The 22,500-nt window shown below is 41.1% G+C and overlaps 1 protein-coding gene across 8 annotated transcripts in view; it reads right to left on the bottom strand.

Annotated features, from left to right (window-relative positions):
- Positions 1-3,153: 3,153 nt before the first annotated feature.
- Positions 3,154-22,500, bottom strand: part of LOC135108007 (inactive phospholipase C-like protein 2) — a 122,405-nt gene continuing 103,058 nt past the window's right edge. For 4 of the 8 annotated variants that reach the window (XM_064018524.1, XM_064018522.1, XM_064018523.1 and 1 more), the window contains exons 12-22: positions 18,060-18,234; positions 16,373-16,552; positions 14,234-14,412; positions 13,441-13,552; positions 12,540-12,716; positions 12,139-12,236; positions 11,629-11,718; positions 10,920-11,105; positions 10,402-10,476; positions 9,851-10,093; positions 3,154-9,310 (exon numbers count right to left, since the gene is read on the bottom strand). In XM_064018524.1, coding sequence (XP_063874594.1) covers positions 8,930-9,310; positions 9,851-10,093; positions 10,402-10,476; positions 10,920-11,105; positions 11,629-11,718; positions 12,139-12,236; positions 12,540-12,716; positions 13,441-13,552; positions 14,234-14,412; positions 16,373-16,552; positions 18,060-18,234 — 1,896 coding nt within the window. In that variant the 3' untranslated portion in view covers positions 3,154-8,929. The remainder of the gene's footprint in view (positions 9,311-9,850; positions 10,094-10,401; positions 10,477-10,919; positions 11,106-11,628; positions 11,719-12,138; positions 12,237-12,539; positions 12,717-13,440; positions 13,553-14,233; positions 14,413-16,372; positions 16,553-18,059; positions 18,235-22,500) is intronic. The other 4 variants (XM_064018528.1, XR_010272104.1, XM_064018527.1 and 1 more) reach the window with 4 other exon arrangements.

Raw genomic sequence — 22,500 nt, 5'->3', positions numbered from 1 at the left:
CTAAGTATCTCTGTGACCTTTCAAGGGTGCTTTCGTGGTTCTAGTGATAGTTTTGCATGAGTTACATAAAAAAAACGGCAATGAGAACCCAACTAATCATCTCTGAGAACTTTCAAAATAGCCTACCAAAATGTTTAAAGGGAGTGTCATAGGATTTAAGAGATTCTAGTGTGTTTTCGTGGCTCTAGTGGAGTTCGATAAAAAAAAAAAAAAAAAAACAGCAATGAGAACCCGACTAATCATCTCTGTGGCCTTTCAAAATACTCCTTAAAATGATTCAGAGCGATTCAGGCAAGATATGAGATCAGTGGCTGGTTTAGTGCAGCTTTCCTAGGTTCAATAACCACCGCTCGCGCTCGCTTCATCCACCATCTCTGCTCCCATCTCTCATCTATCGACACGACACGAGAACAGGGCAGGAAAACATGTTCTCATTGTACAACTATTTCACTTCACGTTCTATTTGTCTTCACTTTTCGTCTTTCTTTGGCTCATATTCAGAAACTAGCCATCTCTATAACCACCTCTTCATTAAGGCAGCATTAACTACCTCTAGTACAATTCCTCATCATGACCGCTAACCATTTCTAGAACCTCCACCTCATTAAGAACAGCACTGACCGTCTCTATAGCTTCATTAAGACCACTAACCACCCCTATAAGCTCCTCATTAAGACAGCACTGACCACTTATATAATCACCTCCTATTCGCTTCAGAGGTCAAGTTCATGAATCACCCGAGAGCTTCAGAAATTAAGGAGTCATTAAACAGAAGTGATAGTGCACGGCGGCGAGATAAGGTTCTGTCTCTCGTTTGAAGTATTCACATTCTTGTCAAAGCTGCCTTCCCACGTGCCTTGCTTGCTTTGTTCTCTCACCAACACCTGTTTTCAAAGGCCAGGCCGCCACAGCTCGAGATGACTAGCCGGGTTCTCAAGAGTTCATGATGTAGAAATCTTGTTAATATCGCACTAAACCAAAATAAAAAATGCCTTCAAAACCCCCGTCTATCTCCACCACGACTATTTTCAAAGGCCACAGAGATGACTAGCCTGAGGTTCCCAAGAATGTTGCTTCTGTTCATAATGTAGAAATCTTGATAATCTCTCACTAGAACAAAAAAAAAAAAAAAAAAAAAAAGTTTAAAACCCAGTGTAGCTCCACCATTATTTTCAAAGGCCACCTAGATGACCAGCAGGGTTCTCAAGAGTGTTTCTCTTTTTAATGATGCAGAAATCTTGTTAATCTGTTACGAAAATCGTAAGAACGTCCTTCAAAACCTGTATTTCTTCTACTACAGTAGGACATTGGGAATGTAATGAAGATGCGCGGCGCAGAGGAATTTCAGAATATGTGCACTGAGTATGAATTAATTTAGTAACTGCCTGCATACGAACACTTGATCTCTCTCCTTGATGAACCGCCAGGAATTGACACACACCAGAGAGAGAGAGAGAGAGAGAGAGAGAGAGAGAGAGAGAGTTATCAGAAGCGTGAGAAACAATACAGCACGTAGGGGTCAGGTCAAAGTTATTTCAAGGAGAGGTTGAGTTACATGAGTAGCCTAATAGTATATGATCGATAGCAATTAATTAAATTCTCCTCCTCCTCCTCCTCCTTCTTAATCTTCTACTAGTGTGATATGATGAATGAGTTTCCATATACGACAGATATATTGATATTATTCCGTCTTTTTTATCTATTTTACTTATTCAGGTTGCATGTAATAATAATGAAACGATAGAAAAAAGTTTAGTTTTTGATGATGCCTCTGAGAATCTGACGCTGTATTCAACTAACAATATCGAAGCAAAGACCGGGATAATTCGAAGAATATTAAACTTTGAAGTACTTCAAAAAATATACGTATATACACGTGTAGAAAGACCATACACTGCTTATTTATTTAGTATTTAGTATTATTTCCCATTATTTTTTTTTTTATGTTCTTTTCACACGATTTTTTGTTATAACATGATGCCTGGAGGTCCCTATAGGCTAAACCGTGCAAACCTGACACGAGTTAACAGCCTTACATTATAATCTAATCAGCAGGTATCACGCTTGGTAAGTTTAATATCGCATGAGCTAAGTAAAGCATTGAAAACCATGGTTCGCATTGTAAACGTCTCAATACCTCATCCTGATTACTAGTTTACACGATTTATGTTTACATGATGCCTGGAAGTCCCTATAATCGTGTAAAACTGTAAACCGAGTCACATGTACTGTACTGTCTGTACCTTGCGAACTCAACACTGCCCACGGCGCAACCTCGGACACTCCCTCTCGCCCCGCACCGCGCACCACGCCCCTGAATCATCTAAGGATTCCTAAGGGAGGGGAAGAGATCACCCTCGCTCCTCACGGGTTTCAGTTCGATATAATGAAGCCTCATCTTCCTGAACCACTGCCACGGCCCAGAACCTGCGTCTTAGATCATGAGACGCACTGACTAATGTGAATGTTGAATTGTTACTTTAATTGTTACTTTAACCATTCTTACCTCACAAATGCGCCACCTGGAGAGAGAGAGAGAGAGAGAGAGAGAGAGAGTTATGTAAATTGTGATGGTAAGATATATTATAATGAAATACAAGGCTCTTAAAAGGCCAGCGCCACTCTGAACTAGGTGTGGAAGTCATTCACCATAGACTAAATGGAAACAGGAATAAGAACGTAAAACCATAAAAAAATATGGGGAAATTCCATGAAACTGTCAGGCCTACACGTGGCCTACATACTTCTACCTATCATCTTTCACCATAAATCTGTCTAATCTTGTAGGTGGACAGGCAAACATACAGGCAGACATGAAGACAAGCAGCCACACAATTATGATATAAAGATACAAACACAAAAACACATACAGACAAACAGTTAAAAAATATACATACATACAAATGATCAAGCAGGCAGACAAACATGGATGGATGCAAACATATTAAAGATAACTAGATGAACCTTGAAAGAGGAAGACAATTTGCAAAAGATGTAATGTACTTACCTGCCCAGCATCAATATAAACCTAACAGTACTGAGAACCATCCATTTTAAAATAGCTCTTCTTGTGATCATATACATGAAGAACAGAAATAGCTCCACATAATTGTCACATAACTACAATGTGAAAGGTTAATAAAAACACCCATACACATATTTATCACATAAAGTCCTTCATTTTTCATTTTTATGATTCCTCAAGCTGACTAATGTGTGAAAATGTTCCTTATTCAGCTATTACAGTGTTTATATTGACATAAAAATATATATGGTAACAGTAGTAATTCCATAAGTCTATATGGGTGATATTTATCAAATAAGACTTTGGAAATAAGACTGGAATGACACGCAGGCCGAGTAGTGCTTCCCACAGCCTTGTCCTCTGCCTCCTACGCTCTGGCATTGTATGTAGCTTCTGGTGCTTTAAGTAGGTATTGCAGATTTCAAACTCTTTCACATATTCACAGCTTGACTCAGCCTGACTTCACACCTCCCTCACAACATAACATGAGGGCACCATGAACTTAAATGTAAATACCTCTCTCTCTCTCTCTCTCTCTCTCTCTCTCTCTCTCTCTCTCTCTCTCTCTCTCTCTCATGCAGTATTATCTAAATCATAAGTCACTATCATCTCAATGTACAGTTAACAAAAACAGTCTCTACCTCACCTTAATTCAAAATGCTTCCCATGTACCATTTTAGGGGACTGGCCTTAATTAATTTTTGTTCCTATCTTGGCATGGATGAGCCACAAGGTAGGCTATAGGTAAGAATGTAACATAAAGCAGTAAGTACATTGTTCACTCTAATCAAACCACATACAAGTCTTCTTTAGTTTCTCTTGTTCATCATTACATTCATGACTCACTCTTGCACTCACACTCGAGGCACAGGTAATCTGATACACTCCACCACTCACAACTATACTGGATTCTCTACAAAAGTGGCTCCAAATGTTTAAACTCTTTCCCTGTGATATGCAACAGTTCCCACCACCAAAAACAATGTGTGAAATCTTTATAAGTATCTATAAGAAAGAAAGGGATTAGATGAATGGATTTTGCAGTTTCTAGCCAGTGTAATGTTTGCTGGTGGCTGTGGAATAAGAAGTGTTTCAGAGTGGCTAGTGGTGAAGGTAAGGTGTGCCAAATAGCAGTGAAAGGATTTAAGTTACTCCGGTCTCACATGGAAGGGAATTATTTTTAGACTAACCCATTAATATTTTCTTCTTCTAGAATTCAAACTTGGCTCACTGGATTCTCTACAAGGTGACTGAATCAAAATGTTTATTGTTACAGCAGTCTCTGATAGAAGAAAGAGATGGCCAACCCATTATTATTTTGCCACTCCAGCTTTCCTACTTGTCTCACTGGATTCTCTACAAGGCTTTATCAAAATGTTTAATGTTGCAGTGGTTTCTGATGGAAGGGAAATATTTTTAGACCAAACCATTGTTATTACCCACTCCAGCACTCATTTCTAGCTAATTGGATTCTTTACAAAGCTTAATCCAAAATCTTCAATGCTACACTGGTTTCCAATTATAGAAGGAAGTGTTTTTTTAGACCAACTCATCATTATCTTCCCACTCCAGCACTCACTCCTAGTTAATTGAATTTTTTACAAGGTTTATCTGAATGTTTATCACTGGGTTTGGATAAAAGGAAAAGACTTTTGACTAACCCATTAATTTTCCACTCCAGCCTCACACTTGGCTATTTGAATTCCCTGCAAATGTTTAATGTTACACTGTTCTCAGACAGATTGTACAGATGATTATTGACTAACATATTATTTTCCCCTTGACATATCTTGAAGACACAGTACATAATCTAATAGGAGTGGATATTCTCAGACTTTTATTTTTTTTCCTCTTTGAGTCATGATCATACATAACTTTTTTTAAATGCATGACATGAATCTCTAAGTTTCAGACTAATCCATCATTCCTTAACTGATCTTAGAGACACATCATGCATCCTTTGAAATGTGTATGTGTGGTGCTCTAAACTGAGGAGGTACTGAGTGTAATCTACAAGGGATGTCTTTTCAAATATTACATTCTGTCATTGAATGTCAAAATACCATACTATGCACTTCTTGAGTACCAAAAAAATAATAAAAAAAAAACTAATGTAGAAAAATTGATGCATTAATTGTAAGAAAGATATTGCATAATAAAGTTTTTAAACCTAAATAATAATGAAAATACATATTTACATAATGAAAAATTAATATAAAAGAAAACTGATGCATTGCCTATAAAAAGGATGTTAAAATATTGTATAATGCATCTTTGAACCACAAAATAGTAATGAAAATAAATATAGAAGAAAACTGATACATTAACTGCAAAACAAGCAAAACAACTTACAAGTGGCCTTTGGAGACTTGATCAATTAATGAGTTACAGGAAAAAGTGACCAATACAAAAAGTGATGGTCTCCAGCAAGGTGAGGTGAGTCAGTGCCTTCATTCCACTCAAAGACACCAGAGCCGGCAATTGGTGGCAGAGTAACTACATTTGTATCCTGCCATATGTAGAGAATAGCCCTTCTGTAGATATAAGTGTTGCTCTCTCTCTCTCTCTCTCTCTCTCTCTCTCTCTCTCTCTCTCTCTCTCTCTCTCTCTCTCTCTCTCTCTCTCTCTCAGGGGTTCACTCAGCAGGAACACAAGCAGCCTGGTGAGTGAAGAAGACTGGATCAGGATCACTTTGAGGCCAAAAATTTCTTCTCATCTCCTGTCATCCTGGAATTAACAAAGACCAAAGTAATGATATAGTTACATCTCTTTCTCTTCTTTTAACTGCTAGTGACTAGATTAGATAAATAAATATGGTACATGTAATTACATTTAGAGATATCAATGGAGTCTTTTTACAGATGAGTGTGTACACAAGCTACAGTGGTGATGGAGTTGCTTTGAGGGAACAGTCTATACATGGTAAGGTTTGAACATTGTTTTGCTATACGTACGTCTACATACATCCTTTCCTTCTGTATATCTGGAGCTAATACAGTATTTACACCCGGCACTCCACAGCTTTTATAGACTCTGTATATATGTATTTATTTATTCCTCTTTTTCCAAAGCAGAAAATATGCTATTGGAAGACATAGTCAATTTAGCACATCATTCTTGTGTAACTAGTATTACTATGTGTATGTCTCAAATATTAAACTTTCTTCACTCAATCACAACCTTCAAAAATATCTCATATATATGCAATCTGTACAGTTCCTTCCGGAGGCAATAGGATATAATGGAATCACTCATTGTCAGTACTCAAATCAAGACATGCGTAATAACAGTAACTCAACACTAGTCTGTGATCAATGTGTGATTAAAACTTTTTCCCTCAGTTTAAAGGCTGAATGAAACACTCTTAATCAACTTCCTTTAAAAGCTAACACAGGAAGGGGCTTTATGTGGCACTGGTCAAGAGCATTTGCTTCTGCTCTCTTGTATAGGGCTGTGTGAGGGACATGGGGGCCACCACCTGCATAGAGCATCCCCAACTGTTCCTCTGCCCATGAATAGCTGACCTGCCACCCTGGTTTTCTGTGGCAATGGTCAAGAACATCAAGAGTACCTATAGCTTCACTCTTGCATGGGGCTGTGTGAGTGATTGAGGGGCACCACCTTCGTAGAGTCAGGGAGTCCCAAGTGTCCCTCAGCCCATGAATAGCTGACCTGCCTGGTTTTCTGTGGTAATGGTCAGGAATAATAAGAGTATTTGCTGCTTCACTCTTGCATGGGCTGTGTGAGTGACTGAGGGACACAACATTCCTAGAGTTAGTGATCCCCAAGTGTCCCTCTGCCCATGAACACCTGATGACCTGCCACTCTGGTTTTTCCTCCTACCAAATGTGATTTACTGTATTGCATCACAACTTTTCCTTCACAAATGGTGATATTAAAAAAAAAAAAGAGCACTGGTAGAGATTCTTACAGGGATGGGAAATAATGACCACCTCCTGAATAACTCTGTGGAATGTGTTGCTTCAGTCAAGATGTGTGTGTGTATGTGTGTGTGTGTGTGTGTGTGTGTGTGTGTGTGTGTGTGTGTGTGTGTGTGTGTGTGTGTGTGTGTGTGTGTGTGTGTGTGTGTGTGTGTGTGTGTGTGTGTGTGTGTGTGTGTGTGTGAGGTGCTGTTTGAGGACTGTGGAAGACAAGAGGAGATTGAAGAAGGATGGTTATAGGAGAGAAAATGAAGGCAAGAGCAGGCTTTGGAAGAATGGAAGAGGTTGTGAAATTTATAGTGTTTGCTGGATGATTATGGATGGTTGTGGGAGAGAAAAAGGCAACAGAATGCTTTAATAAGACTGTAGAGATTGTGAAAGAGTGACACTGATTGCTGGGTGGCTGTGGAAGGCTGGCTATAGGAGAGATGATGAAGGCAAGAGAAACCACTGACAAGACTGAGGAGGTTGTGAAGGAGTAACACAGTTTGCTGATTGAGACCTGTGGAAGTTGTGAAAGTTGTATTGTTTGCTGGATAGTTGTGGAAAGATGGCTACATGAGGGATAATGAAAGCAAAAAAAAAAAAAAAAAAAAAAAAAAATTGATAAGACTGAAGAGGTTGTTAGAGTCAAACTGCTTGCTAGATGACTGAGAATCTGTCATCTCACCATCAATGCCCATTTAAAGACAATTTATGGAAGATTCTTAATTATTTAAAAATTTTTCCCTTTTAGAAGTCCAGGCTGCCTAAATTTTGCCTAGTGTGTTGTGGTCCCTTGGCAGTGATGGCCAACACTGACACTTGCCTGTGCCTGGCAGCCGTTGCCCCAAGAGGTGGTCACTATCCCCTCATCTTGCATCCCATATCTACCAATGGAATATAAAAAAGTATCATTACAATATATACAAAATAAATACTGCATTATGGCTGCATCTAAGGAACAATGTACAAAGGTATACATAGGTAGGTTTTTTTTTTTAGATATACACACAGTAGCAGCACCCATAAGAAAACTAGTACAGTACATATACAGCTACAGGGTATCTCATCAAGCAAGGCCCAGATGCAGGCAAAGGTGTCCTGGCATGTATAGGTTGATGCTCCTACTAATTATGCAGCTGATAGCACTGTGACCCATTGGCTTTCAGTGGAGGTGGATGGTGTATATTTGAGGTACAGTAATTTGGGACTTGCTGTATGATGGGCAAATTTCCACCACATGTTATTCATACTGTAAGGTGAATGTTGCTGTCTGCACTTACTGTTTGCCACCTAGACTCACCACACATTTGGGTCCTGCCTTCTGGGACACCCTGTCAATATGTGTACACAGATCAGATGTAGAAATGTTTGCAGAACTAACACACTGACCATTTTCTGTGTGTGTGTGTGTGTGTGTGTGTGTGTGTGTGTGTGTGTGTGTGTGTGTGTGTGTGTGTGTGTGTGTGTGTGTGTGTGTGTGTGTGTGTGTGTGTGTGTGTGTATGTGGAGGCATTCAAAAGGAGTCTCACACTGTCCTGAGGTATTCAGTAAGATTGAAGATGCAGTAACTAGTGGGGCAGCTCCACCACCTTCATGCCCTGGAGACAATGATAAGGCTGGGTTGTTGTCTCCTAACTAGTGTAGAAAATAATAGCTACTGAGACTCCTCACAAGGGAAGAGGAGGTAAGGTTGCCACCACTGGGACGTTTAATCTCCATGTGCCTCAGCCAGTCATTCACTTCAATGAGTTCAGTCAGTGTTTCTCATAAGATGCAAGAGGCTGGGTGGCATTACCTTGATTCACTACTGTCAACTTTTCCCTCACTGTGAGCTCTGCCGCCCACACACACCTGCTGGCCCTGTCCTCCACACCTGCCACACATGCCATCTGAGTCAACAAGCTCAAGCTCTACAAAGTGACAAGGAGAGCGAGCCAGCCAGCCAGCCAGCCAGCCAGCCAGCCAGCAGCAAGCAGGCCTACAGCGCAGTGTCCTGCTCATATGTGAAAGTGGGAGTGTAGCTGAAGGAGTGGAGGAGAGGGGGCTTGAGGAGCTGGCCACCCTCATCCCCCTCCTCCTCATCCCCCATCACTGTTCTGGAGCTACTGGGGGAACCTGCCGCCTCCTCGTTCACGTACCCGACGCTGCTTGACTCCAGGTTGGAATTGCTCTTTTTCAGGATGCTCTTTGGCTTACAGTCAGCACCAGGCGTGGTGGGGGAGCGGCCCAGGCTGCCATACGTTGTCAGGTTGTCCGTGGTGTTGTGTCTGTTGGCCAGAGTGAGTCTTGGCCGCTCCCGTACCAAGGGCGACCGCTCCCGCTGGTTGAGGCTGTCCAGGGTGGTCTTGGTTGACTCCACCTGAAAAATACAGCAAGGGAGGTCATGAGTGATGGATTGTCTAGCTGAGGCATGATGAACAAAGTGGGTGTTAATAATTTCCCCTCCCTTCCTCTTCCGGCTGCTTGTCAATCAGTCAATACACAGACATCATAACCCATAATAAGTATCCCAGAGTTTCCTGCAGTGTAATGGAACACTAAGCTCACAATTAAGAGGCTCTGGGCTCTAAGGAGATGATTCCTGCTTGCACTGGGGACCCAAAACATGCCAGTACTACACCCATCCTTTCTTTTACCAACAATACTAAATCACACTTTCTTTTACTAACATGCTATTGTAGAGTATTGAGTGTTGGTGCTAAGGAGCTAAGGAATCCTGCTTGCACTCAGAACCTAAACCATACCAGTACTAAACACATCCCTTCTTTTACTTACCTACTATTGTGTAGTGCTGGTTCTCAAGAGATGACTTCTATATGCAATGGGAACTGACAACATGCAAATACCACACCCATCTCTCTCTCTTTATTCACCTGCAACCCTCCCTCCCTTCTCTCACCTGCTCCATGGCCATCCTGCACTTCTTGGTGAGGGTGGTGAGTCGGTCCAGCTGTCCCCTGATGATGCGCACATTCCAAGCATAGTTCTCCATGGCGCGGTTTGCCTTCTTGCCCTTGATGCCATTGGAGCTGAGGTGGGACTCCAGGCTGTCATACATGGCCAAACATGGTTTGAGGCGTGACTCCAGGGCTGACACAAACTCCTCTTCATGGCCCAGGAAGTGGTGAATCTCCAGCAACACCTTCAGGAGGAGAAAACAAAATAAAATAAAATAAATAAATAAAAAATATACATAAATAAAATAAAATGAAATAAGATGAATAATCAAATGAAACAAGATCAACAAAATGAAACAAAAGAGAAATACAAAAAAACAGGAAAAGAAGAAAAAACAATGAAGTGCCCATTAGTGAACCCTTTATATGTATATCTGATGGACAGCAAGTCTAGTTCAGTGTTTCTCAAAAGACATAATTTTCTAGACTAACAAAAACAAAGAGACTACATCACAACTACCAGTGTTTGCAATAGGGATGGGAGGTGACTGACCTTCTGCAGTGCTATCTCCAGGCGGTGCAGGTGTGATGGCAGGGGACCAGGCCGGGAGCTTCTCAAAAATGGAACCTGAGGAAGGAACATTTGAGAGGCACCTTTTCATATCATAATAATACTCATAGTCAGGTAACATATCAAGCACTCATACTTCTTTTCACTGTGTTTTGCCTTTCCTTGGTCTTGAGTCCTCTGATCTGTTGACAGTTTGGCAACAAGGACTGAGAAGTGATGGAGTGTTAGCAGATGAAAAGATTGAAGAATGAGGAACAACGCTAGACATGGAGGAAGTAAGAGTGGTAGGTTAGGAGGGAGAGAGAGAGAGAGAGAGAGAGAGAGAGAGAGAGAGAGAGAGAGAGAGAGAGAGAGAGAGAGAGAGAGAGAGAGAGAGAGAGAGAGAGAGAGAGAGAGAGAGAGAGAGAGAGAGAGAGAGAGAGAGAGAGAGAGAGAGAGAGAGAGAGAGAGAGAGAGAGAGAGAGAGAGAGTATGCTCCTCTAATCCGCCCCTAAACACACCCCATTCTCCTCTTGTATTGAGAGCCGAGCGGTGTCAGGAGTGGCCATGTAGCGGGAGATGGTGACGCGGAGACACTGCTTCATGTTGGCAGTGTGTTCAAGGCCACACTCATCCTGCAGCTCTGTCCAGGCATCCTCCACCTTGTCCTGCACACATTCGGCCTCCACCAGTGGTACAGAGGCCTCCTGTTGATGTGCAGGTGGAGTTAGTTTGGTACAGGTGGAGCTGTGTTGTAGGTAGATTGTGTGTTTGATCAGTTGGTGGAATTAAATGTGAGACAGTTGAGTGCTGTAGGTTTTAAGTGTTTTCTTGTTTTTTTTTTTCTGTTTGCCTTATGAATGAGAAAGGGAAGGGAAATTCTTTTTTTTGCAGGTGTTTTCTGGGACAAAAAGGTAAATACAATGAAACTGTTTTTTACAAGAATTTTGTAGCTACTTTTTTTCCTTTATAAGTGAGGAAAGAGTATAATGAAAGTTTGCTGTATTTTTGCAGATGTCTTCTTCTTCTAATTGATGGAAGAGAATGTAATGAGAGACTGATATATTTTTATGGCTATTTTTCTTGTAATTGACAAGAGAGATTGTCATGAGAGTCTGACATATTTTTGTAGGTATTTCTGTAGTTTATGAGCAAGAAGAGCCTGAAGAGTATTTTTCTGGCATTTTTTTTTATTGTATTTGAGCATTGTAACTATAATTTCTGTCTCACCTTGAACAAGTCGTCAGCTGCCTTGAGTCCAATAGGCTTGATGTCTGCCTTCACCTTGTCTGTCTTCTTGCCCTTCACTCGCTGTGGCTTCTGAGGGGCAAGAAGAGCTGGGTGAGGACTGAAACCCTCTACACAGAACAGGGACTGCCACGTGTAGGCCTGATGGCTTCTGGCAGCTTCCCTTATTTCCTTATGTTCTTATGCTATTATGTCTCTTTCTCTTATATTCTTATGTCTTTTTCCTATGTTCTTATGTTCTCTATCATGGCATTTTTACATCTAAGTAACATACAAGGATCCAAGAATCACAGCAGTACAATATTAAAATATATATCTCATATGCTCTTATGTTCTCTCACTTTTATATCTCTTCAACATACAAGGAGTCAAGAACCACAGCATTACAATAGATGCCAGAGAGAAGCAAGAAGAGAACTCACCTTGTAAATAGTAAAACAATGATAACTTATGCACTAACAATATAAACAGGTCATAGATAAACAAACTTACCCCTCCACCCTTCTTGTTGGAGATGGACACATGGACAAAGAGTGTGGCAGACTCAATTGGCTCCCCCATGCTGGACAGGAGACGCATGTGCCGGTACCCTGAGGAAGCAGGAAGGCAAGGGTCAGGAGGAAATATGACATGACACAATCCTAAACTTGTAACTAAAATGAAACAGAAAACTCAGTGGCAACTTCCAAGATACAGTACATGTAACACTAACATCAGATCAAGTTTCATCTCATTCTTGTGTATTAGATCCTTTTCTTATATATTAGATCCCTTTCTCCTGTACTAGATCCCACTCTCATGTACCTAATAGATCTCATTCTCATATATTAGATCCCTTTCTCATGCATTGAATCCCCACTCTCAAATCACAGACAGAAGGCCCCAGCACCCACCAGTCTGGATGCAGTCGAGGGGAATGGTGCACTGGCCCACAAAGTCGTCGCCAATGAAGTCATCGTCCAGCACCACGAAGCGCACCAGGGCAAGCTCCGGCAGGTTGATTTGGAACTCAAAGCTCTCATCAAAGATTGGGAAGCTGCTGTCATTGCTCACTGTCCGTGTCTTGGCCTCTGTGGGTGTGGCAGTGTGGATGACATGAGCATTGCAGTGGTGGTGTGATATTAAATAACCTTTTTCTCTTTTTAACCCTTTTTACTCTGGTATGCAATATGTCACAGCTCTAGAAACAATAAAATCTTAACAAACATCAACAAAAAAGAAAAAAAGGAATCAAAAGAATAGATTTAGCAATTTTTTACCTAGAATTATGCTTAGAGGCAGGTGTGAAGCAAGACAAAATATCTCAGGATAGTTAGTAATTAGGGAAGACCACACCAAATATGGCAACAAAAAAAAAAAGTAAAAAAAAAAGGCTCACTGAGGTGCCTCAATCCTGTTTTTTTCCTTTTCAGTCTTGTCTCATCTGAATTACTGACAGTCTTACAAAATATGACAATCAGCTGATTTTAAGCATATCAGAGAACTTCATGAGGTAAAACATGAAACACAATGGAGGAGAGTGGCAAATGTTACTTGATAGGGCTGAGGGTGTGAATGATATGTGTGTGTGTGTGTGTGTGTGTGTGTGTGTGTGTGTTGTGTGTGTGTGTGTGTGTGTGTGTGTGTGTGTGTGTGTGTGTGTGTGTGTGTGTGTGTGTGTGTGTGTGGTGCTTTGTCTGGGATTTCTGGCCTGGTACATAGACAGATGAGTTAACCCTAACTACTACTACTACTACTACAACCACTACCACTACAAACAAAGCTACAAGAGCTATGATCCCCAGCACCACTCACCTGTACAATCTGCTGGGATGCCAAACACTTGGATCACCACATATGGATCAATGAAGCTCGCCTTGGTGGCTGTGGATCCACGCGGCTTGGGAAGACACTGCCCGCTGATCACCTGAGGGAGGGAGGAGGAAGGGATTACTGTGAGAGATGATGTGGGTCACTTAGCAAGGTGTTGGAGGCCTTGCTGCACCAGACTTGCTACTTTTACCCTTACTCTGCCCACCTCTCTAATCCAAAAGTTAGCTAGTATTTTCAATCTCTCACCCCTATTCTGTCCACTCCTCTAATGCAAAAATATTGATCAGTATTTTTGATCTTTAAACTCTTTTTCTGATAAACTCTGGAACTCCCTGCCCGCTTCAATATTTCCCCTTCCTATAACTTGAACTCTTTCAAGAGGGAAGTTTCAAGACACTTATCCTCCAATTCTGGATAATCCTTCTGGCTTTCACCTTCATCTTGCATTCCATATTCTTTGCATTTCTACTTTCTAACTCCATTCTCTCCTTATCCTTTACTTATTCTTTTCCTATCCTTCATTCTATGCTTTCTTTCCTTTCCTTCTCTAAATCCAAGTTCCTTAATTTCTTCCTTTCTTCCCTCTTTACTCATGTCTTTTCTTCATTCCACACTTTCTTCTCTTTCCTCCTCTAAATCCAAGTTCCTTCCTTTCTTTTTTCCTTTGTTGCTCATTTCTCTTTTACTCATGGCTTTCCTGTCTTTCACTTTATACTTTCCTAACTCCTTCTCCTTTAAATCTGGTCCTTCCTTCTTTTCTTCCCTTGTTACTCACCTTGATCTTCAGCAGCTGTGGTGCCACCCCTGGGATGATCTCCCTGGAGTGTGCCGAGAAGACTGAGATGTGCTCCCTCATGACGGCTGGCTTGAGCAGGTACCCACAGCCCCCGTTGGCCCTGAAGCGACCCTCATACACATCCATGAACTGGCCCGGCGTCTGGAAGTTGAGGGCCACTGCAGAAAGAGAAAGAGTTGAGTTGTATAGACATTAAGCACTGCTGCAGGAAGGAGAGTTGAACTGTATAGACATGAAACCAAGAGTTATATGAGACCAGTGTGGGAAAGAGAGAGTTGAGTTGTATAAGCACTAAACTGTGAAGAAATGAGTTCAATTATTTAATCACTGAGAAAGAGGGTTGAATAAAAGCACTAGACTAACTGATATACTGTATGATACCATGGCAGAAAGGAGAGTTGAATTCTATAAGTACTAAACAAGACAGACAGCTGAAATGTATAAGCCCTAAACCATTATGACATCACTATAGAAACTGGAGAGATGAATCACCCATCCCTCTTCCTCCTCTTCCTCTCTCCTCCTCCTCCTCCAATACAACATCAGTATATGACATCATTAAAGAGAAAAACATTTGAACAGTATAAACACTTCACTAACAATTGTATGACACCTGCAGCGGGAAGTAGGGATGAAATGTATGGGGTTTGTACAGTACTGATGATTATGATGCAGTAATCCTGTTGTATTGTCAAGGGTGTTTCAGCAGGGTGTAGTGGAAAACTACTGGGTTTTCTAGAGTATTTTTGTGACCCTAGCAATGGTTTAACAGGCTGTAGTGGGAGTTACATGAGTTGCAAAAGGGTGGGTTCACGGTTCTATTGATAGTTTAAGTTGCACTGGAAATTACATGAGTCTTGAAGGGTTTATCATGGTTCTGGTGGCAGCTTAACCTCTCATCTACATCTGTGTTTATATCAATTCACAAAAGGTTGGACAAAAAGGACTTAATTGGCAGATATGAAGGGAGTACAAGAGTTGCTGAGAAAATTGTCTGGGATACTTGAGTGAGTGTATTGTGTAGATGTGATGGTGAAAGGAGATATTAAGAAAAAATAGGAAGATATGTATGAGAGGAAATGTGTAGATAAGGGATATGAGGAGAAAAACAGAAACATATGAATGAGGCAATGGGTGAGAGGAAAACATAACAAGAAAGTACATATGTGAGGATTGTGTGGATAGGAAAGGAGAAATGTTGAAGATGAAAAAAGGAATACAAATGAGTGATAGAATGTAGGGATGAATTAAAGGGAAAATAAAATACAGTGCCACAGAAGAAGGGAAACAAAAAAGAAGATGTACAAAAAAGTGTGAATTGTGTGGATAAGAAAGAAATGTAGAAGACAATAGGGATACAAATGAGTGAGGGAATATAGTGATGAATTAAAGAGGAAATATAATAAAGGGCCACAGAGAAGAGGAAACAAGAAAGAAATGTCCTTAAAAACAAGAAAAATAAAGAAAGAAGAGTTGTCGGGATTAGGAAAGCAAGAGGCACAACAAACAGCTCGTCGTCTTAAAACTTATCTCAACAAAGTTCTTCCTTCTGCTTCTTTTGGCAGTGGAGTTTAGCTATAAAGTTTTTTTCCTTTTTTTTTTTTTTTTTACCCCTAATCAACTGATCACTACAGTAAGAAAAGTGAGTCGGCACTAACAACCTCATTACTGAGTCTATTCCATTCATCTACCACTCTGTTTGAAAATAAACTCCTTCCTACTTTTTTTAAAATTCTAACTAACATTACCAAGCTTGAGGTCAATATTCCTCTTGCTTATATATTGTATTAAATTTTCTTTATTTTGTAATGATTTTGTATAGTTCTTTAATACCTTTGTCTAAAACGCTTTTACTTTAAGAAGGCAAACAAGTATGTACAAATATAACACTAGAAATACACAAAAGTTTCAATAATGTACTAACACTAAAGATATCAAAGATAATAAAGATAATAAAGGTACTAATATCACTTATATAAATGTTACAAATGTATAAACACCACTGATAAATAAACGTCCCAAATAATTAAAACGTCAGCCACCTAAACTTAGCAGCCACCAGATTACAGCTAGGAACACAAAGAACTCCAACTCGAACTCAAACAAGAGGACGCGCACCCATCTGGCAGCCGGCGTTCCAGAAGTCCTGCGGGTTGTAATTGGATGAGTCTACCCTGGAGGAGTTCGGATACACCCGCGTGAGGAACTTCTTGTTGTGGTTGACCAGCTCCTCGGGGCACGTGTGGGCCAGCTTGGTGGAGGTGGACTCGCTCAGGCTACACATCTCGCTCACGTCTTCTGCAGGGGGGACACGGGTGGTGTGAGGGTGGGAGGTTAAGAGAGAGAGAGAGAGAGAGAGAGAGAGAGAGAGAGAGAGAGAGAGAGAGAGAGAGAGAGAGAGAGAGAGAGAGAGAGAGAGAGAGAGAGAGAGAGAGAGAGAGTCTGTAGCGATAAAAGTGCATCAAAGAAGAATTTCGAAATATGCAAGAGAGAGAGAGAGAGAGAGAGAGAGAGAGAGAGAGAGAGAGAGAGAGAGAGAGAGAGAGAGAGAGAGAGAGAGAGTCAAAATAAAAGAGATGCATCAAAGAAGAGTTTCGAAAAAACGCAAAAAGAAAGCCAGATCGACAGACAGAAATAAAAAAAGAAAAAGAAAAGAAAGGAAAAAAGTGTGTGTGTGTGTGTGTGTGTGTGTGTGTGTGTGTGTGTGTGTGTGTGTGTGCATAACAAATACATTATCTTCGCTCATTATCTTGTCTTTTAACACTTTTCTCCATTATTTTTGCTGCTTTTCCTCTCCTTTCCTTCATTGCCCTTTTTTTCCTCTCCTTCCTTTTTATAAGCTTCGTCAGTTTTTTTTATCTCCTCATCACCTTCTTCTTTAAACCTTTCCCCATTTTTTTTTCCCCAAGTAACAATCTTCCTTCTTTCCTTCCTTCCTCTCCTCCTTCCTCCTTTTTCAATGTCTCCGAACTTCCTACAGCCTCGTCTAATATAATTTCCCTCTCAAAACTTTACTATTACGCACCACGCATTCCCTTAATGGCCTCTGTAATAAATGCTGGGGATTTAACGTTAATTCCCTTAAGTTCCCGCAATGTTTTTTTTTTTTTTTTTCTCAACACCTCATCCATCATCCGCTGTTTACAACCCATCTGCTCTCACATCGCATCCTTCCTTTGTTTCTGCAACCTTCGCTCATTTCCTCGGGTTTTTCTCATACCCTATGGTCTCTTCAACTTTTCTTATTACCTTTTCTGAGTTCCCTTCATATTCTGTAACTTTAGTATCTTCTTCTGCAAATAGTTGCCTCTCTCTTACAATCTTACGGTGTTTTCTAGCCTTTATAAGTCTTATGTAGCATTCTTATAATCTTTCATAGCCTTCTTTTGGCTTCCCTTCCTTAACAAAGTTATAATCTTTTCACTGCCTAATATCCCCATAATCCTTCCTTGGTTTTAATTACTACTACAACTACTACCACTACTACTACTACTACTACTACTACTACTACTACTTCTTATAATCTTTCTACTGTTATCAAATTTTTCGGTGTCTTTATTTAATCTTATTTATTATAAAAATCTTATTTATCTGTTAACCTTTCATTCTTTCTTTGTACTAAAATATATATTAGTACCATAATAATTCTTACTCTGGTTTTCGTGGTTCTTAATCTGGTTGGCTTGTTTTTGATTGTGACTCATTCTGATCCTGGCTCTGATTCCCTGATATTCACGCTCGTCACTGGTTCTAATTCCCTCACACGCTTATTTCTGGTTCTAATTCCCTGATACTCATTACTCACGCTTGTTTCTCGCCGTGTTGAGGTCAGTGAAGCGGGTGCGTTGGAGGGAGATGAGGGAGGAGAGTTCCTTGCACAGCTTGATCTTTTTTGGGTTGGTGTTCCTCTTGGTCTCGCCGCCTTCGTCCTCCTCGCTCACTTCACCCTCATCCTGGTCCTCCCGCGCCAGCTTCTTGCCCTGTGACGAGTAGATGGTAGCGTGAGTGATGTGAGGAGATACGACCAGAGAGGCAGAGATTGAGGTTAATATGTGGTGTAGAAGATAGATATAGGGAAGGAAAGGCAGAGTGAGTGATGTGAGGATGAAAAGTAAAGAAATATCACCAGAGAGGCGTATATTGGAGTTAATATGAGGCGTAGAGGGGAGAAAAACGAGGAAAAGAGTAAGAAATGAGGATGTATGGGATACAGATGAGAGAAAAGGGAGGAAAAGAGTAAGACAAGTGAAAGTAAGGCGTACAAAAGAGAGAAAAGGAGACATCAGAGTAAAGAACGTGAGAATAAACTGACAGGGGAGTGAAAATCTTAGTAATAAGGAAGATCAGCAGTAAGAAGACTGAAGGTAACGTATGATAAATAGAAGAGAAAGAATGAAGAAAAAAAAAGGCTGTGAGATTTGAAGGAAATAGGAAAGAGTGTAAAGAAGGAAAGGGGTTCAGGAGGAAAGGAAAGACTAATAGAGTGAGAGCAAGAGAGATGGAGATGGTAACGAGAAATAAAGACGGAAGAAAGAAGAAAATGACTGGAGGAAAAAGGCAAGAGAGAGAGAGAGAGAGAGAGAGAGAGAGAGAGAGAGAGAGAGAGAGAGAGAGAGAGAGAGAGAGAGAGAGAGAGAGAGAGAGAGAGGTGGGGATGAGAAAAGAGAAAAGAGAGAAAGATGTTGAGGAAGAAAGAAGACCATCAAGGAATGAGAGGAATAGAAGGTAATGCAAGATAAAGAAGGAGAAGAAATAAAAGACAATATAAGATAAAATGTCGAGAGAAGAAAAGAAAAAAAAAGAAAGAGAAAGGCGTTGAAAATAAAGACTAACAGACAGACAGAGAGAGAGAGAGAGAGAGAGAGAGAGAGAGAGAGAGAGAGAGAGAGAGAGAGAGAGAGAGAGAGAGAGAGAGAGAGAGAGAGAGCAAAAGGGTGATTAACAGGAATGGCGGGGAGAGGACAGAGAGTGAGTAACAGAGGATAAAAAGGGAGAGGGGAGGAGAGGGGAAGGATATGAGTGGCCAGGGATGAATTAGAAAAAAGGAGGGAGAGAGAGAGAGGGAGAGGGAGAGAAAGAGGGAGAGGGAGAGGGAGAGAGAGGGTGAGAGGGTGAGTAGCATGCAGAGTGAAAGGGAGAGGGAGAGAGAGAGAGGGAGAGGAAAGGAAGGGAAGGAGAGACACGAATAAAGTTGAGTGAAGCGAAAGAAAATGAGAGAGAGAGAGAGAGAGAGAGAGAGAGAGAGAGAGAGAGAGAGAGAGAGAGAGAGAGAGAGAGAGAGAGAGAGAGATTTACAAAGAAAAAGAATGCAAACTGAGAGAAAAATAAAGAGTTTTGCTTCTTGCAGTAAAAGTGAAGGAACTTTGCAAATGGTAATACGTTAGAAATGGGATGGCAAGAAGTTGGAGGAGGAGGAGGAGGAGGAGGAGGAGGAGGAGGAGGAGGAGGAGGTGAGATTAAAGGATCTTGAGAGGAGACGGAGAGAAAGAGAGAGAGAGAGAAGGGGGGAGGAAGGGAAGGCAAAATGGCAGAGAGAGAGAGAGAGAGAGAGAGAGAGAGAGAGAGAGAGAGAGAGAGAGAGAGAGAGAGAGAGAGAGAGAGAGAGAGAGAGAGAGAGAGAGAGAATGAAATGTGGGTCACTGCCTTCGCCTCCTCCTCCTTCTCCTCCTCCTCTCGTTCCATCTTTTGAAAATATTCTAATAAAATCATTAACAAAAATTCATGTTATGTTTTCCTCCCCTGCTCTCTCTGTCCTTTCCTCGCTCCCCTGTGCTGGGCCGGTGATCTGGCGGTGCCGCAGGTGTCTCCAGCCGCCACCTGCCGCCCTTGACACGAGTCCCTATATTAGCCAGGTCAGGACAGGCGTGTTATTATGTTTACTGGTACTGGTGATGGTAGTGGTGGTGTTATTGTAGGTACTGCTCTTAATAGTGGTGGTGGTGATGGTAGTGGTGGTGATGGTGCTACTATTACTGCGACTATTAATCTCTCTCTCTCTCTCTCTCTCTCTCTCTCTCTCTCTCTCTCTCTCTCTCTCTCTCTCTCTCTCTCTCTCTCTCCATATTGAGTATGAAAATGGTTCCTTCATAATATTGATTCTTGATGCATTATTTTTACGTAAGGGGCACCACTGGCCAAGAGCAACAAAAAGACTAAAAAAGAAAGAAAAAAAAAGCCCATTGAGGTGCCAGTCTCAAAAGAAAGGTCAAAAGGGTCATCTGATGTTGTACTACTACTACTACTACTACTACTACTACTACTACTACTACTACTACTACTACTACTACTACTACTATTACTACTGCTACTACTACTACTACTACTACTACTACTACTACTACTCTTACTATTACTACTATAACTACTATTACTACTGCTACAACAACACCCATCTTTATAATCATTAGAGTACAACAACAAGAACGACAAAAAAAAAAAGATAAAAAGAACAGTAGCAGCAGCAACAACAACAACAACAACAACACTTATACCACTCCCACCACCGCCACCATCACCACCACCCCCACCACCACCACCACCACCACCACCACTACCACCACCATAACCAGACAGAATAGGAGGTCTTTTCCTGCTCTCATCTCGTCCCCAGTGGAGTGTCTGAGTCCTTCACTTTGCATACAGTACTCCAACGTATCCACTTGGCTGCACAATCCTCCCACTTCTAACGGTCCTTTCCCTCCTCCTCCTCCTCCTTCTCCTCCTCTACTTCCTCCTCGTCTCATGTCCACCATATCTCCTCCTTCTCTTCCTCCTTCTCCTCGTCTCTCTATATCTGTTCTACCTCCTTCTTCCTCACTTCCCGAGTCAAGGAACGGATAGAAAACCACTCCTGCGTCATCGTTACAAGCGGAACAGTTCAATTGCCAATCATATGTCAAAGGAAGAAAACTGAACATGACGCGAAGTTTGCACACAGGACGCCGCAAATAATCCACGCTTTGTAAGATTTCATGTTAACTTTTCCCTGCATAACCCGCGGGTCTGATATGAAGCTAAGGATTGTGGTATTCCTAAACGCTTGGGTCTCTCATAAAGGGTATTTTCACAGGCCAGGAGATGATCCACGCTTTGTAGGACTTAGGGTAACATTATACATTGCGCAATCCTCAAGTTTGGTATGGAGATAAAGACTGTGGTATTCGTAAACGTTTAATTCTCTCATAACTATTTTCAAAGCCCACAAAAATGACTAGTCGTGTTCTCAGAATGCAAGACTTCCCAGTAACACGGCTCTAGTCTGGTCTGAAGATGAAGGTTGTGATATTTCTAAACGCTTGGCTCTCTCATAACAGTGTTCAAAGGCAACTGTGGTTATTAGTCGGTTCTCAAGATGTAAGTTGTGCATAAGGCGCAGGTCTGATCTGAAGGTAAACAGTGTATTCCTTGACACTTGGCTCTCTCGTAACAATTTTCAAAGACCACAGAGATAAGTTGGGTTCTCAGAATACTTGAATAATTGAATTACAAAAGTCGTATAAGGAAAAGTGGTGGAATGAGAGAGACACGAGACAACATGGACTGGATGGAGAGGCAGAGGATAGAAGGTACTGGCGGCAATAAATAAGAGAGGCTGACACCACTAATGATTAAGGCGAAGAAAAAAAGAAGTAGTCCAATGAAAAATGGTCCCAGTGCTCCGTACCAAACATTACATAGATAACAAATGAAGCATCGTTATCTCTAGTCCCTGGAGATGATGAAGAGATAACAACGCAACACGCAACATGATACAAGTCCTCGACATTCTCAGCAAACAGGACAACACACATCGCTCCGGGTTATCAGAAGTTAGAGAGACGAACACGAACACAAGACAGACCCAAATTCTTAACTGCTTCGTTCCCTCATGAAAGTCCTTAAAGAGAACGGAACTGAGATGATTTGTCGAGTTTTCCTTAGTGTTTTTAAGAAGAGTTGTCGAGTTCTCCAGAGTGTTTTAAGATGATTGGTCGGGTTCTTGAGTTTACATGGGTTTAAATGGGTTTACATGGGTATTTTTCTACCAATGATGAGGAAAATACTTAAACTATCACTGCAGTCATGAAAACACTCTTGAAATTCCTTGTAACTGACGGTACAGCTTGCCAAAAGTAAAGAATAGACAATGAAATGATTGAGAACTTTGCAACGGTACCTCTTTCATCCTTCCAAGTCTTTGTTTTCTTGCGTGTGTGCGTGTAAATTGTGCTTTATGAAAAAAAAAATGCGATAAGAATTTTTCATCT

The sequence above is a fragment of the Scylla paramamosain genome, chromosome 16, assembly GCF_035594125.1.
Source record: "Scylla paramamosain isolate STU-SP2022 chromosome 16, ASM3559412v1, whole genome shotgun sequence".
Lineage (NCBI taxonomy): Eukaryota > Metazoa > Arthropoda > Malacostraca > Decapoda > Portunidae > Scylla > Scylla paramamosain.
Note: the sequence above shows the minus strand (reverse complement) of the source record. Positions and strands in the feature narration are given on the sequence as shown.